Here is a 17,423-nt window from a genome sequence, read left to right as displayed (position 1 = left end):
GCAAAACAGAAAACATCAGTGAGAGGGAAATGTCCAAAAGTAAAAGGAAGCAATCATTATTTTCAGAGGAAGAGGGCCAGAACAAGAAGCAAGCACAGGATGCTTGTTGTTTAGCAAGAGCATTCAGGGAACAAAGCATGGTTTTGGGAAATAAAAATATGATAGAAATAAAAAACTCAATAAAATATTTGGAAGATAAGCTGAAGCAATCTTCCAGAAAATAGAGTTTAAAAAGAAATGAAAAAAAAAAAACAGTGAAGATAAGAAGTGTTATATGGGGATTTACCTGGTGGTCCAGTGGTTAAGACTCCAAGCTTCCAGTTTAGGGGATGAGGTTTTTCGATTCCTAGTTGGGGACCCAAGATTCCACAGGGCCCCAGTGTGGCAAAAATAAACTAAACAAACAAACATAATTCATTCCTAAGAAGTCCTATACGGTATGTCAAAGACTGAAAAACAGAAATTCCAGGAAAAGACAACAAAGAAAGCAGAGAAAAGGAAATAATAAACAAAGAAACACAAGGAAACTTCCCAGAACAGAATGCAAGTTTATTGATTGAAAATATCACCCAAGTGCCCAGAATAAGAGATGAAAATAGAACTTTATACATGTCATTTCAAAACAGTAGAGAGAAAAATCATGTTCTACAAATTGTGAGGTACAGAGAGGGAAGCAGAGGGAACGGTCACATACAAAAGGTCAGGATATAAATGATCCCAGAGCTCTCAAAGCAACACTGGAAACTAGAAGCCAGACTCCAGTGAGTGCCATATTGGCATATTCACATCCTCAGGTGTAGCATTCTTCCACACTGATCAAACCAGTCAATCCTACAGGATAGCAACCCTGAATAGTCATTGGTCTGAAGCTCCATACTTTGGCAACTGATGTGAAGAGCTGACTCAGTGGAAAAGACCAGATGCTGGGAAAGACTGAAGGCAAAAGGGGTCACAGAGGATGAAGAGGATGGTTAGATAGCATCACTGACTCATGTATGGACATGAATTGGAGCAAACTTCAGGAGATAGCGGAGGACAGAGGAGCCTGGCGTGCTGCAGTCCAAGGTATCACTAAGAGCTGGACACAACTTAGCAACTGAACAGCAACACAGGACACGGCTGAAAGCATGGTATGTGATGTGTGGCGAGGTGTTCGAGGCATCGCAGAGTCTACCTGGCTTTCTTCTGGATCACTTGTTCAGGGCGAAGTCAGTCACCACAAGTGAGAACAGTCTCTATGGAGAGGTCCGCTTCAAGAGGAAATGGGTCCTCCTGATAACCGCCTCTGTAATTTGCTAGTCCCGTGACTGAATTATCTTGGAAGCTGACCCTCCAGCAATAGCGACAGCTTTACTGCAGCCTCATGAGTGACCCTAAACTGAACCAACCAGCTAAGTCACTCCTGAATTCCTGCCTCACAAAAGACATGCTTATTGTTACTCTTTCAATCTACTGATTGTTTCCATGTGCTACATTTTGGGGTAATTTTAAATGCTGCAATGATAATAAGAATGGAAAACAGCAAATCTCAAAATGTTGAAGGAAGATCATTGCCAACATATTTCTATACTCACCTAAATTCTGAACCCATCAGTTAAGCATGAAGATGGATAAAGACTCTCATGTGTGTCAGATTTTTTAAAACTTTCATCTCTTGTCCCCCTTCTTAGAAAGCATCTCAAGGATGTGCTCCACCAAAATGAGGGAGTAAACCAACAAACAGAAAAATACGAGCTCTGAGACTCAAGAGTGGAATAACATCTGGGTAGTCAGGAGACAAAGAACAGACTTGTCAGAAAGATGAAAATGATAAAATACCTGTAGAGCCTAAAGATTCTTTAAAAAGCTTTTTTTCAGTAGTTATTTTTCCTAAATGAATGTGAAAATTAAGCAAATAGAAAAAGCCTCCAGGGAAAGCAAAAAGCTATGCCAGCGATAAGAGGGTATTGTTTTTTGGTTTTTGTTTTTTTTTTCCTGAGTCTCAGCTGCAAATATTATTTGCAGGGTGGAGCCAACTGACTCTCATTTAATTGATGAGTGTGGTGGGGGCAGGGAAGCAGAGAGCTGCATCTTCACCTTCCCAAATGGGAAGTCAACGGATTGTGACTAAAACTGAAAACAAGCATACTGTTTAGAGTCATGACGGTAAATACCAAAATAATCAGTGGAAGAGGTGAATGCGGCAGACTTGGGAGAGAAGAGTGGGCATACAGAGGGGCTATTTTTCTCCTAACAACTCAGGTGGGAACTATTGGAGTCCTTAAAGTGGGGGCAGGACTGATTTTAATACCTGAACTTCAGGATTCTAGATAGGATTCTTATTCTATTCTCCATATCAGAGATTAGACTTGTTCATGGCCCTCTTCTGGATTTTTGGGACTTGAGAAGACTCGACTCACGTCTCCACAAAACACCAGCTTCTGCAGATGAGTCTGTGTCCACATCACGTCCACCCAGCTGTGGGGTCAGTGCTTTTCCTCAAGGCCCATCTCTTTGAGGTGGGTGCAGACTTCACCTACATTTGAGGAAGTGGAGGGATTTACACTGCAGACACCTTCTACTTCCAGGTCAAGTTTTTTTTTTTTGTTTTTTGTTTTTTTTTTTTTTATGATTTGAATCTTCTCAGAGCAGGGATCAAACCTGTGTCCCCTGCCTTGGCAGGTGGATTCTAACCACTGGATCACCTGCCCAGTCCCAGGTCAGGCATTCTTGCTGCTATTTCTGCAATCTGGGCCCTTTCTTCTTCTTCCCCTGCTCTGAGAAGGAATTCTGATTTCCACCAGCTCAGTGAGAACCATCTGACATGTGTTCTTTGAGAAACCTTGTAACCATTGAGGGCCATGCTCCCATTTTGCAGACAGGATAATTGAGTCAGGAGCTGTGAGTATCTAAGTCACAGATTTCCCTGGTGGCTCAGATAGTAAAGAATCTGCCCGCATGCAGGAGACTGGGGTTTGATCCCTGTATTGGGATGATCCACTGGAGGATACTTGGCAGCCTACTCCAGCGTTCTTGTCTGGAGAATCCCATGGACAAAGAACTTAGCAGGCTACAGTCATACGGTCACACAGAGTCAGACATGACTGCAGTGACTTGGCACACATGCATGCATTCTTGGAGGAAGGATTTGGAGAGTCCCAGGTCCTACTGAGAATGGCCTGACAGCAAACAAGGGCTCTATGCAGACAGACCAGCCTTCCTTGGACTCAGCTCCTGGAATCTGGCAGCCACCAGGCTTCTCTCTTTTCCCCAGAAAGAGTGACGAGATCAGGAGGAAAGATCTAGAAATGCTGACTTGAAGGTTCTACAAGCAAATGGCTCAGCATTTCATCCACTGTGAAGGTCACCAATAGTCCCTGTCATGTGCTCAGAGCTTCCAATTAGCTTTTTAGTCCCTAGTCTTACATATGAGCAGAACGTTCAATGATTACTGAGGAAAACCGCATACATGACAAAGACCAAAAAATATCAACCAACCAACCAACAACCACAGCAAAACAGAAAACATCAGTGAGAGGGAAATGTCCAAAAGTAAAAGGAAGCAATCATTATTTTCAGAGGAAGAGGGCCAGAACAAGAAGCAAGCACAGGATGCTGTTTAAAAACACAATAGACAAAAAAGAGAAACTGAATAAAATGTTTGGGTGATAAGCTGAAGAAATCTTCCAGAAAATAGAGTTTAAAAAGAAATGAAAAAAAAAAAAAAAAACAGTAAAGACTTATATGGAGATTTACCTGGTGGTCCAGAGGTTAAGACTCTAAGCTTCCAATTCAGGGGATGTGGTTTTTCGATTCCTAGTTGGGGACCCAAGACTCTACAGGCCCCCAGTGTGGCAAAAATACAAAAAACTAAACAAACAAACATAATTTATTCGTCCTATACGGTATGTCAAAGATTGAAAAACAGAAATTCCAGGAAAAGACAACAAAGAAAGCAGAGGAAAGGAAATTATAAACAAAGAAACACAAGGAAACTTCCCAGAACAGAATGCGTTTATTGTTTGAAAATATCACCCAAGTGCCCAGAATAAGAGATGAAAATAGAACTTTATACATGTCATTTCAAAACAGTAGAGAGAAAAATCATGTTCTACAAATTGTGAGATACAGAGAGGGAAGCAGAGGGAAAGATCACATACAAAAGGTCAGGATATAAATGATCCCAGAGCTCTCAAAGCAACACTGGAAACTAGAAGCCAGACTCCAGTGAGTGCCATATTGGCATATTCACATCCTCATGTATAGAACTTTTCCACACTGATCAAACCAGTCAATCCTACAGGATATCAATCCTGAATAGTCATTGGAAGGACCCATGCTGAAGCTCCAATACTTTGGCCACCTGATGTGAAGAGCTGCCTCAATGGAAAAGACCAGATGCTGGGAGAGACTGAAGGCAAAAGGAAGAAGGGGTGACAGAGGATGGTGAGATAGCATCACTGGCTCATGTATGGACATGAGTTGGAGCAAACTTCAATAGCAGAGAGACCAGAGGATGGAGGAGCCTGATGTGCTGCAGTCCAAGGTATCACTAAGAGCTGGACACAACTTAGCAACTGAACAGCAACACAGGACACGGCTGAAAGCATGGTATGTGATGTGTGCTGATGCATTTGAGGCATCCCAAAGTCCACCTGGCTCTCTTCTGGATCGCTTGTTCAGAGGGAAGTCAGCCACCATGAGTAAGAACAGTCTCTATGGAGAGGTTCACTTGGGGAGGAAATGGGTCCTCCTGATAACCGCCTCTGTAATTTGCTAGTCCTGTGACTGCATTATCTAGGCAGCTGACCCTCCAGCAATAGCGACAGCTTTACTGCAGCCTCATGAGTGACCCTAAACTGAACCAACCAGCTAAGTCACTCCTGAATTCCTGCCCCACAAAAGATATGCTTATCGTTACTCTTTCAACCTACTGATTGTTTCCATGCACTACATTTCGGGCTAATTTTAAATACTGCAATAGACAATAAGAATGGAAAACAACAAATCTCAAAATGTTGAAGGAAGATCACTGCCAACATATTTCTATACTCATCTAAATTTTGTACCCATTAGTTAAGCATGAAGATGGAATAAAGGGTTTCATATATTTCATTTTTTAAAAAAAAACTTTTAATTCTTGTCCCTTTTCTTAGAAAGTATCTCAGGGATGTGCTCCACCATAACAAGGGAGTAAACCAAGAAACAGAAAGATATGGTGCCTGAGAGCCAAGAGTGGAATTCCATCTGGGTGTTCAGGAGACACAGAACAGACTTGTCAGAAAGATGGAATTGATAAAACACCTGTAGAGCCTAAAGATTCTTTAAAAGGTTGTTTTTTTCAGTAGTTATTTTTCCTAAATGAATGTGAAAATTATCAAATGGAAAAAGCCTCCAGGGAAAGCAAGAAGCTATGCCAGAGATAAGAAGGTATCAGTTTTGTTTTTTTTTTTTCCTGAGTCTCAGCTGCGAATGTTATTTGCATGGTTGTAATGGTGCAAACACTGAATGCGGAGCCAACTGAGACTGTCATTTAATTGTTGAGAGTGTGGTGGGGGCAGGGAAGCAGAGAGCTGCATCTTCACCTTCCCAAATGGGAAGTCGACAGATTGTGACTAAAACTGACAACAAGCATACCGTTTAGAGTCATGATGGTAAATACCAAAATAATCAACAGAAGAGATGAATGCAGCTGCCTCTGGAGAGAAGAGTAAGTATGCTGCTGCTCTGCTAAGTCGCTTCAGTCGTGTCCGACTTTGTGCGACCCCATAGACAGCAGCCCACCAGGCTCCCCTGTCCATGGGATTCTCCAGGCAAGAACACTGTGGTGGGTTGAGATTTCCTTCTCCAATGCATGAAAGTGAAAAGTGAAAGTGAAGTCGCTCAGTCATGTCCGACTCTTTGCAACCCCATGGACTGTAGCCTACCAGGTTCCTCTGTCCACAGGATTTTTCAGGTGAGAGTACTGGAGTGGGGTGCCATTGCCTTCTCCAGAGTGGGTATACAGAGGGGCTATTTTTCTCCTAGCAACTCAGGTGGGAACTATTGGAGTCCTTTAAGTGGGGGCAGGACTGATTTTAATACCTAAACTTCAGGATTCTAGATAGGATTCTTATTCTATTCTCCATATCAGAGATTAGACTTGTTCATGGCCCTCTTCCTGATTTGGGGAACTTGAGAAGACTTAACTCATGTCTCCACCAAACACCGACTTCTGCAGATGAGTCTGTGTCCACATCACATCCACTCAGCTGTGGGGTCAGTGCTTTTCCTCAAGGCCCATCTCTTTGAGGTGGGTGCAGACTTCACCTACATTTGAGGAAGTGGAGGGATTTACACTGCAGACACCTTCTACTTCCAGGTCAAGTTTTTTTTTTGTTTGTTTGTTTTTTATGATTTGAATCTTCCCAGAGCAGGGATCAAACCTGTGTCCCCTGCCTTGGCAGGTGGATTCTAACCACTGGATCACCTGCCCAGTCCCAGGTCAGGCATTCTTGCTGCTATTTCTGCAATCTGGGCCCTTTCTTCTTCCCCTGCTCTGAGAAGGAATTCTGATTTCCACCAGCTCAGTGAGAACCATCTGACATATGCTCCTTGATGAAGCCTTGTAACTATTGAGGACCATGTTCCCATTTTGCAGACGGGATAACTGAGTCAGGAGTTGTGAGTGTCTAAGTCACAGATTTCCCTGCTGGCTCAGACAGTAAAGAATCTGCCTGCATGCAGGAGACTGGGGTTTGATCCCTGTTTTGGGATGATACTTGGTGACCCACTCCAGCGTTCTTGTCTGGAGAATCCCATGGACAAAGAACTTAGCAGGCTACAGTCATAGGGTCACACGGAGTCGGACATGATTGCAGTGACCTGGCACGCATGCATGCATTCTTGGAGGAAGGATTTGGAGAGTCCCAGGTCCTGCCAAGGATGGCGGGGCCCAACAGCAAACAAGGCCTCTATGCAGACAGACCAGCCTTCCTCCAGGTCAGATCCGAGAATCTGACAGCCCCCAGGCTTCTCTCTTTTTCCTAAGAGTGAAGAGGTCAAGAAGAAAGATCTAGAGATGCTGATTTGAAGGTTCTACAAGCAAATGGCTCAGCATGTCATCCACCATGAAGGTCACCAATAGTCCCTGTCATGTGCTCAGAGCTTCCAATTAGCTTTTTAGTCCCTAGTCTTACATATGAGCAGAACTTTCGATGACTACTGAGGAATAGCTCATACATGAGAAAGACCAAAAAATACAATCAACCAATCAACAACACTAAAACAGAAAGCATCAGTAAGTGGGAAATGTCCAAACTAAAAAGAAGCAATCATTATTTTCAAAGGAAGAGGGCCAGAACAAGAGGCAAGCACAGGATACTGTTTAAAAGAGCATTCAGAGAACAAAACGTGGTTTGCAGAAACAAAAACATGATAGAAAAAAAAACTCACTAAAATGTTTGGAAGATAAGCTGAAGAAATCTTCCAGAAAATGGAGTTTAAAAAAAAAACACACAGTTAAGAGTCTCATATGGGGACTTACCTGGTGGTCCAATGGTTAAGACTCTGAGCTTCCAATGTAGGGGATGTGGTTTTTCAATTCCTAGTTGGGGAACCAAGACTCCACATGCCCCACTCTGTGGCCAAAAAATAAAAAAAACTAAACAAAAATCATTGTTAAGAAGCACTATACGGTATGTCAAAGACTGAAAAACAGAAATTCCAGAAAAAGACAACAAGGAGAGTAGAAGAAAGGAAATTATAAACAAAGTAACATAAGGAAACTTCCCAGAAGAGAATGCAAGTTTATTGATTGAAAATATCACCCAAGTGCCCAGAATAAGAGATGAAAATAGAACTTTGCACATGTTATTTCAACACAGTAGAGAGAAAAATCATGTTCTACAAATTGTGAGGTACAGAGAGGGAAGCAGAGGGAACGGTCACATACAAAAGGTCAGGATATAAATGATCCCAGAGCTCTCAAAGCAACACTGGAAACTAGAAGCCAGACTCCAGTGAGTGCCATATTGGCATATTCACATCCTCAGGTGTAGCATTCTTCCACACTGATCAAACCAGTCAATCCTACAGGATAGCAACCCTGAATAGTCATTGGTCTGAAGCTCCATACTTTGGCAACTGATGTGAAGAGCTGACTCAGTGGAAAAGACCAGATGCTGGGAAAGACTGAAGGCAAAAGGGGTCACAGAGGATGAAGAGGATGGTTAGATAGCATCACTGACTCATGTATGGACATGAATTGGAGCAAACTTCAGGAGATAGCGGAGGACAGAGGAGCCTGGCGTGCTGCAGTCCAAGGTATCACTAAGAGCTGGACACAACTTAGCAACTGAACAGCAACACAGGACACGGCTGAAAGCATGGTATGTGATGTGTGGCGAGGTGTTCGAGGCATCGCAGAGTCTACCTGGCTTTCTTCTGGATCACTTGTTCAGGGCGAAGTCAGTCACCACAAGTGAGAACAGTCTCTATGGAGAGGTCCGCTTCAAGAGGAAATGGGTCCTCCTGATAACCGCCTCTGTAATTTGCTAGTCCCGTGACTGAATTATCTTGGAAGCTGACCCTCCAGCAATAGCGACAGCTTTACTGCAGCCTCATGAGTGACCCTAAACTGAACCAACCAGCTAAGTCACTCCTGAATTCCTGCCTCACAAAAGACATGCTTATTGTTTCTCTTTCAACCTACTGACTGTTTCCATGTGCTACATTTTGGGGTAATTTTAAATGCTGCAATGATAATAAGAATGGAAAACAGCAAATCTCAAAATGTTGAAGGAATCATTCCCAACATATTTCTGTACTCACCTAAATTCTGTACCTATCGGTTAAGCATGAAGATGGAATACACAGTTTCATGTGTGTCAGATTTTTTAAAACTTTCATCTCTTGTCCCCCTTCTCAGAAAGCATCTCAAGGATGTGCTCCACCAAACTGAGGGGGTAAACCAAGAAACAGAAAGATACGGGCTCAGAGAATCAAGAGTGGAATACCATCTGGGTAGTCAGGAGACACAGAACAGACTTTTCAGAAAGACGGAAAGATAAAACACCTGTAGAGCCCAAAGATCCTTTAAAAACCTTTTTTTCAGTAGTTATTTTTCCTAAATGGGTGTGAAAATTAAGCAAATGGAAAAAGCCTCCAGGGAAAGCAAGAAGCTATGCCAGAGATAAGGTGTCTTTTTTTTTCCCCCCTCTGAGTCTCAGCTGCAAATATTATTTGCATGGTTGTAATAGGAAAGACACTTACTCCTTGGAAGAAAAGTTATGACCAACCTAGATAGCATATTCAGAAGCAGAGATATTACTTTGCCGACTAAGGTCCGTTTAGTCAAGGCTATGGTTTTTCCAGTAGTCATGTATGGATGTGAGAGTTGGACTGTGAAGAAGGCTGAGCACTGAAGAATTCATGCTTTTGAACTGCGGTGTTGGAGAAGACTCTTGAGAGTCCCTTGGACTGCAAGGAGATCCAACCAGTCCATTCTGAAGATCAGCCCTGAGATTTCTTTGGGAGGAATGATGCTAAAGCTGAAACGCCAGTACTTTGGCCACCTCATGAGAAGAGTTGACTCACTGGAAAAGACTCTGATGCTGGGAGGGATTGGGGGCAGGAGGAGAAGGGGACAACAGAGGATGAGATGGCTGGATGGCCTGACTGACTCGATGGACGTGAGTCTGAGTGAACTCTGGAGTTGGTGATGGACAGGGAGGCCTGGCGTGCTGTGATTTATGGAGTCGCAAAGAGTCAGACACGACTGAGCGACTGAACTGAACTGAACTGAATGGTGCAAGCACTGAGTGCTGAGCCAGCTGAGACTGTCACTTAATTGTTGAGTGTGGTGGGGGCAGGGAAGCAGAGAGCTGCATCTTCACCTTCCCAAATGGGAAGTCTACAGATTGTGACTAAAACTGACAACCAGCATACTGTTTAGAGTCATGACGGTAAATACCAAAATAATCAGTGGAAGAGGTGAATGCGGCAGCCTCTGAGGAGAAGAGTGGTCACACAGAGGGGCTATTTTTCTCCTAACAACTCAGGTGGGAACTATTGGAGTCCTTAAAGTGGGGGCAGGGCTGACTTTAATACCTGAACTTCAGGATTCTAGATAGGATTCTTATTCTATTCTCCATATCAGAGATTAGACTTGTTCATGGCCCTCTTCTGGATTTTTGGGACTTGAGAAGACTCGACTCACGTCTCCACGAAACACCAGCTTCTGCAGATGAGTCTGTGTCCACATCACATCCACCCAGCTGTGGGGTCAGTGCTTTTCCTGAAGACCCATCCTTTTGAGATGTATACAGACTTCACCCACATTGGAGAAGTGGAGGTATTTACACAGCAGATACCCTCTACTTCCAGGTCAGGCTTTTTTTTTTTTTTTTAATTGTGTTTTGAGTCTTCCCAGAGCAGGGATCAAATCCAAGTCCCCTGTCTGGCAGGTGGATTCTTAAGCACTGGATGACCAGGGCAGTCCCAGGTCATGCATTCTTGCTATTTTGCAGCCTGGGCCGTTTCTTCTTCCCCTGCCCTGAGAAAGAATTCTGATTTCCACAAGCTCAGTGAGAACCATCTGACATGTGCTCCTTGATGAAACCTTGTAACCATTTAGGACAATTGCTCCCATTTTACAGACAGGATAACTGAGTCAGGAGTTATTTCTAAGTCACAAGCTTCCCTGATGGCTCAGACAGTAAAGAATCTGCCTGCAGTGTGGCAGCCTAGGGTTTGATCCCTGCGTTGGGAAGATACCCTGGAGTAGAGCATGGGAACCCACTCCAGTATTTTCTCCTAGAGAATTCCATGCACAGATGAGCCTGGCAGGCTACAGTCCATGGGGTTGCAGAGTTGGACATGACTGAGCAACTAACACTTTTAAGTCAGTCAGTGTGACCCAGCTCTAGTATCCCCAGAGATGGAACCCATTTTCACTGCCTTCCTTCATTCCTCTGATCATACTCAAGAGGGGCCCTCCTGGAGCTTGGTCACTGACGGGCCTAAGACGGGGAGGTGGGGCACGAAGAGTGGAGGTCCAGGCAGACACCCTGCTGGGAGCACCAGGGTCCTTAAGCTGAGCTGCCTCTGCATATGGAGTGGAGCAGCTCCTAGGAGGCCTACAGCCTGGTGTGGCCTTGGCAGGTCACCTGATGTTATGTGGAGTTAATAGCATCTACCTTCCTTCCTTAAGGTTAAAAGAATTAAAGCAGGTGACAGGACAGTGCTCCTCAACTGGCCATCACTAGTCTTCCTTTGCCTGGTACTCACCTTGTAGCCCAGATAAGTCCTGACTTCACCGGGCCTCCCAGGGAGGAAGACTCGGAGTGGAATGGGGAACTCAGCTTGGGGTCAGACTTGCTGACCAGGGATGAATATCAAAAAGTGCTCACAGTCCAAGAGCTTCAGGACCATGGAGAAGCCCAGAGAGGGTGGTGACTGGCCTGAGGCCACCAAAGGAGTAGGTGGCAGTCGGACCCCTGTTCCCACTCCCATTATGACTGCAGTCTTAGCCCCTGCTGGGAGGGGACTCCAAACTGGGTGCCCAGGGTAGGGGTGGGGTTGGGGGAACCCTCGAACTACCACCATCCTGGAGTGACTCTCTTGTCCTGCTCCCTGGCCCCTCAGTCTCTCAGTTAACATGTTTCCTGGCCACACCGCTGCCGAGGGCAGATGTGGGGTGGGATTGGTGAGGCCAGCTCTTGCAAGGAGTGAGGACTTTCCTTCCCAATCCTGAGTCAGGAGTGGGCTAAAGGTCCCCTTCCCCAATCTGTACCCTGTTGTGGTGACTCTGGTCCCACCACCAGAGCCCCAGTCCTGGCAGCCAGGAGGGCTGAGGCATCTGCAGCTTCAGCACCTTGGAGAGGGGACAGTCCTACGCCCACAGGGTCCTCGTGGGCAGCTGCCCGCACCTGCTTTCTCAGCCTCTCAACACTTGGGGGAAGTTTCTAGGAACTTACCAGAGGGCACACTCATGAGGAGGGGAAGCAGGATTTGAACCCAGGTCTAAAATCTGAGCCAAGTAAAGGTACCAAATGTGCACACCTAAGGAACTGGATCCCAACCAAGCTCCAGACAGCTGCCTCTGGGGTCATCGCCACCACCTTCCCCACGATGGGACCTGGCCCAGATTCTTCTGAGAGCCCTGCTGTGCAGCCCCAAGGGAAGGCAAATCCCTTGATTTTGACAACTCCCCAGCCCAGACCCCACGGGTCTAACACCACCAACCTTGTGTGGGGCTTGAAGATGGAATGATTAAGGGCCATTTCTCAGGACAGACTTGGGCCAGTGCGATGACTGTTTCATCTCTGGGTCCTACAAAGCTCAAGGGGCTGGCCCAAGGTCACACAGGGAGAAGCCTGCCTGCTCCCACAGCAGATACTTGGAGGCCAGACAGGGGGTCCAACTCAGGGTCTGGCACACAGGAGAACCCACCAATGGCTGAGGTAGCCCCTGCCTGAGCCCATCTGAAGTCCAGGGACACACAATCCAGAATTTTGTTATAAATACATGTGTTTGGTGCGTGAGGGGCAACAGAGGTGGGGGAGATGCTGTACACAGCTGGTATAGGTTTGGTGGCTGAACGCCACCCAGAGGAAGACAGACAGTCCACCCGGCAGGACCAGCCGGACAGCGTTCTGGGGCCTGTAACAGTCAGTTGGTGGGCAAGCCAGCAGGAGTCTTGTCCAGGGCTGGCGGGACCCAGGTGCCCCAGAGGCTCCCTGTCCGAGGTCGTGGGCGGCGTCAGCAGCAGTACCCGGGCTCAGCTCACATCATTCAGGGCCTGGAAGGACACAAGGCCTCATCAGGAGGGGGCTGGGCTTGGGGGGGTGAGCAAGATGGCCCTTCAGGGAGCCCTGGGTACCCCCTGCCCCTCGGGGTTGGGGTGGGGCTCACCTTCCGGGCAAACTCAGGCAGGACGAAGGCTGCCCGGTGCACATCAGAGTTGTAGTATTTCAGCTGCATCTCTTCCACCTGCTTCTGCATCAGCAGCTGCAAGGGCTCCCGGAAGTTGGTGCTCTGGGGACAGGGGTGTGTCTCACAGACATGCTCTCCTGGCCCACCTGCCAGGCTCCCGCGCCCACCCGGGGGCCAGCCCGCTTCGGCTCACTGGGTTCTTGCTGCACAGCATGAAGCCGATCTGGCCGCTGGGGTAGGTGGGGATGGTGCAGTAGGCGTAGTCCACCACCGGGAAGAGAGCCTTGCAGAACTGCCGCATCTCCTTGATGAGGTCCAGGTGCAGCCACTGGCACTCACCTACGGCGCGTGGGGGGAGGGGCGCAAGCGGCCAGACGGTGTCAGCGCTGGCCGGGGGCGGCACCTGGTCCAGCCCCAGCCGCACCCCTCCTGGCAGGAGCCCGGCTCACCCAGCAGCACCCAGTCCACCCTAGCCCCTCACCCTGGCAGCAGAGAATGCCGTCCTCCTTGAGGGCGGTCTTCATGAGCTGGTAGTAGGACTCCTTGAAGAGGCTCTCAGCAGGACCTGCAGAGGCGGCGGGTGGGTGGGGCGGGGAGCCGCAGGGAGGGGGCAGGGGACAAGCACCAAGGGACACCGCCTGAGCCTGCCTCTGGGGGCATGAGGGCCACTCTCACCCCAAGATACACAACCACACAGCCACCAGGGGGCAGAGCTGGGAGTTGAAAGCCAGGCCTGTGGAACTCAGAAATCAACCATGAAGAGGGTGCTTTGGAGGGGTGCAGGGATCCAGTGCCCCAGTGTGGAGGCGCTCTACGTTTTAACCCCATTCCTGCGGGATTCCTGTCAGCACTGCATCAGGGCAGTCTCCAGCCTGGGCCTTGGTTTAAGACTATATCACATGGAATTTCCCTGGTAGTCCAGTGGCTAAGACTGCATTCCTAATGCAGGGGGCTCGAGTTTGATCCCCAGTGGGGGAACTAGATCCCACGTGCTGCAACTAAGACCCAGTGCAGCCAAATAAAAACTAAGTGTTAAAAAAGAAAAGAAAAAAGATGAGATCCCTGCACACATCCTGATGCTGGCCTGTCAGGGGCAGAGAGGAGACTGAGAAGGAAACTGGGGCCTCAGTGGACCAAGGCCCCACTCTCCTCCAGGCTCTCAACCAACTCTGGGCAGTAGCCTAGTGCCCCTACTCTGCTGAGCCATGTTTGAGGGGGTAGGTGACACCTCAGAAGGGAAAAGAGCCGCACTAGTTCTGGAGGGCCCCTCCGCCCTCTATTCTGCAACTCAGACTTGGGACACAGATGGAGATGCTGGCCTCCCCTCTGGTGGCTGCCAGAGGCCCCAGGCCAACCAGCTTACCCATGGGATCTGAGGAGTCAGTGATGATGACGTCAAAGGCGTCCTGGTTCTGTTTCATGAACTCAAAACCATCACCCACGTGTAGGGTCAGCTTTGAGCTGGAGTAGCCAACAGCCATGCTGGGCAGGAACTTCTTGGAGACTTGAATGACATCCTGGGGAGGGGACAGGAGGTAACAGGTTGGGCCACAGGGGGAGCCAGAGTTGAGTGGGACCCCTTCGCAGAGCCTGATTCACCTTAGACAAGCCATTCTTTCTGAACTTCAGTTTGCACATCTGTACAGCAGGGAGCAGCTTGGTACCTCCTCTTCTCAGAGGACTGACTACCACCAGCAGCTTGGCCCACACCTCCACGACCCCTGCTTCCCCTCCCCAAACCCAAGTGCCCCAGGAGAGTGGCTTCCTTACTATTTCAGAGGGCTGGAATTCCACCTGGCCTGTATGTCTCACTACGCACACCTTTTATCAGATAACCCTTTGACTCCTAAGTTGAATGTCAACTCCAAGGAGGCAGGACTAGACCTGCTGATGCACCAGTGAATCTGGCACCTAAATGCTCATGAAAGTCCCCAGCTGCTGTAAAGGACAGAAGTGCCCTGGGACTTCTGCGAAGCATCAGCTCTCAGAGTTACTAAGAAATAGCATCAGCGGCACACCTACTGTGTGCCAAGTGCTTTCCTGTGTGCTTTTCCTACTGAAGCCTCCAACGTGCTTTTGAGACCAAGAAACAGGCCTGGAAAGGTTAAGCAACTTGCCCGGTGGTAAACAGCCAGTTCAGGGCAAACTGGGGCTTGAACCCAGACCCACCCAGCTGTGCGCTCACCTCGTCAATCTCGCACTGGACCACGGATTCCACAGAGGAATGCTTGACCACCTCCCGCAGGACGCCTCCGTCCCCGCCCCCAATGATCAGCACCTGCCAAGGGGAGGAAGAATCAGCCAGGAGCGGGGCAGGAGCCCCACCAAATAGGCTCCAGCAGGAGTTAGTGGCTGGCCTCTCTGCCCTCTAAACGGCACTGAGCAGACAGAGCTCCCTGGAACAATTTCTCAGCTCCCCGGTGTCACAGACTTAATCACTTCATCTTCCACTTTGTCCCCTTTTCCCCTTGTCCACCCTCAGCCCGGGTGTTAGCCCCTACCCCTTGTGAAATGGGCAGCTCCTCCCCTCTAGGCCCCTGGTCCTCGCTATCACTTCTCTGACAACCTTTTGGGGAGGGCTGAGCACTGGGCACTCCTGGGGCCCCCAGCACTGTTCTGTGGGGGCTATCCCTGGGCCCAGGGCTGGATCTAGCTGGGATGGGGTACCTTGCGTGGGTTGGGGTGACTGCAGAGGGGCAGGTTGGCGATCATCTCCTGGTAGGAGAACTCGTCCCTCTCCGTGCACTGGATAACGCCGTCCAACACCAGCACATTCCCGTAGCTCTTACTGAGGGCAGGAGTGACAGTCAGCGATCTGGGCTCCACGGGAAGGGGGCGACGTGCCCCCCACTCGCCCAGGGTGAGAAGAATCTCTCCCAACCTGCCGAGGGGGCTCCAGGGGTGAGTCCGGGGGGTGACACGTGGCGAGGATCGGCGGGCGGGCCCGCTGGGTGGAGGCTGGACGCGGGGTCCCGGCTCTGACGTGTCCGGGACTGACACGTGGAGCTCGGCGCAGCGGGTCGGCGCAGATTCCGGCTCCCTCCCCGCCGAGGTGGACCGCCCGAAAAGCCGGTCCCCAGCCCAGCGAGAAGGATGCGGGTTGGGGAGGGGACGGAGGGAAGAGACGGGCCTAGCTCACGAGAACTTCTGACAGTTTTGCAGGGGAAGGAGCGGGCAGAGACGGCCGGGGGCGTCCGGAGGTAACGCGCGCAAGACAGGGGTCCGGCAGGAAGAGGGTCAGGCTGGGCCGAGCCCAGGGCTGGAGTGCCGGCGGGCTGCGCGGGGCCGGGCGGCTGGGGCGCGGGGCCGGGAGGGCGCGGGTACCTGCGGAAGACGAGGATATCCTGGTACCGCGAGCGTTGATGGTGTAGCAGCTGCTCCACCTGCAGAGACAGGGCCTGGCCGGGCCACAGGCTGCACGTCTCGCGGAACCAGCCCTCGCGGATGGCAGCGGGGCCGGAGGCGGCGGGGCCGTCGGGGCTAGGCTCCATGGCGGGCGGGCGGGCTGGCGGTGCGGGGCGCGGGCCCGGGACTGCAGGCCGCGCGGAGCCGCAGCACAACGGGACCAACTCCGCCCGCCGCCCGCGCGGCAACCTAACCCGGCCGGCGGGGCGGGGCCTGTTGCCAGGGGCGGGCCCCAAGCCCTCCAGTGGCGGCGCCCGTGCGCGGCAGCCCGGCGGCCCCGCCCCCTCCGGCGTCCGAGCGCACTCATTGGTCTCCGACCTGCAGCACGGCGTCCAGTGGCTGCGGCGGGCCGTCCGTCTGCGGCAGCAGGCTAGTGAGGCAGCTTCCCTGGGCCACGTGGGGCCGGGCTCGGGGAGGCACAGACTGGCCCGAGAGGGAGTGAGGGGTACCCGACTCCGCAAGGGAAACCTGAGCTGACATCTCGGGCCCGGCGCGGCGTGTCGGAGCGCCGAGGCGTCAGGGCTCTCGGCTTGAACCCTTGGGCTGGAAACACTGGACCGGGTGGCTACACTGTCGAAAGAAGAGTTACGTTGTTTCGCTGGAGCTAGAGTAGAATGAATGTATCATCTTTACCGCGTCTGCAAATTTGGGTCCGTGTTGGACTTCAGCACAGCAGTGTGCTTGGTCGGGGGCACAACGAGGGTTTTATTTACTTGAGAAGAGCCATCACAGCCCCAGGACTTAAGCTCGATTTAGGCATTTCCCCTTAGATTCTCTGATCCTTGGGCGTATGGCTGCTGAATGAGAAAGAGTTCTTTTCTAACCGAGTTTCTAAATTTACCAGCAGTGTCCCGGAAGAGACCAACACATGCATATTCAGCACCAAAAAAGACTGGCACACAGGGTTTTTGTTTTTGGTTTTGTTTTTTTTTTACAAACTGGGCCTCGCTCCTTGAAAGGTGGGCGGGAATGTGCTTTCTGATTTTGTGAAAATGTCAAGGAACTTTTCTGAATCACATTAAGCATGCTAATTACCAAATATTAAATGCTAATTGCTCTACATGCTTAGTTCTTCGCATGCCAGGGCAGGGAGGTGAAACTGGTATAAGCCACGGGTGACATTA

At 49.6% G+C, this 17,423-nt stretch overlaps 1 protein-coding gene across 1 annotated transcript; it reads right to left on the bottom strand.

Moving 5' to 3' along the window:
• SRM (spermidine synthase) lies at window positions 12,470-16,479 on the bottom strand. Its single transcript, XM_018060351.1, has 8 exons — window positions 16,219-16,479; window positions 15,562-15,682; window positions 15,080-15,172; window positions 14,258-14,411; window positions 13,376-13,459; window positions 13,088-13,233; window positions 12,874-12,996; window positions 12,470-12,760 (listed from the first exon to the last, which is right to left on the bottom strand). Exons 1-8 carry the CDS (start codon window positions 16,383-16,385, stop codon window positions 12,740-12,742), a joined length of 909 nt encoding a protein of 302 aa, XP_017915840.1. The 5' UTR covers window positions 16,386-16,479; the 3' UTR covers window positions 12,470-12,739.

Source organism: Capra hircus, chromosome 16, assembly GCF_001704415.2.
Source record: "Capra hircus breed San Clemente chromosome 16, ASM170441v1, whole genome shotgun sequence".
Lineage (NCBI taxonomy): Eukaryota > Metazoa > Chordata > Mammalia > Artiodactyla > Bovidae > Capra > Capra hircus.
Note: the sequence above shows the minus strand (reverse complement) of the source record. Positions and strands in the feature narration are given on the sequence as shown.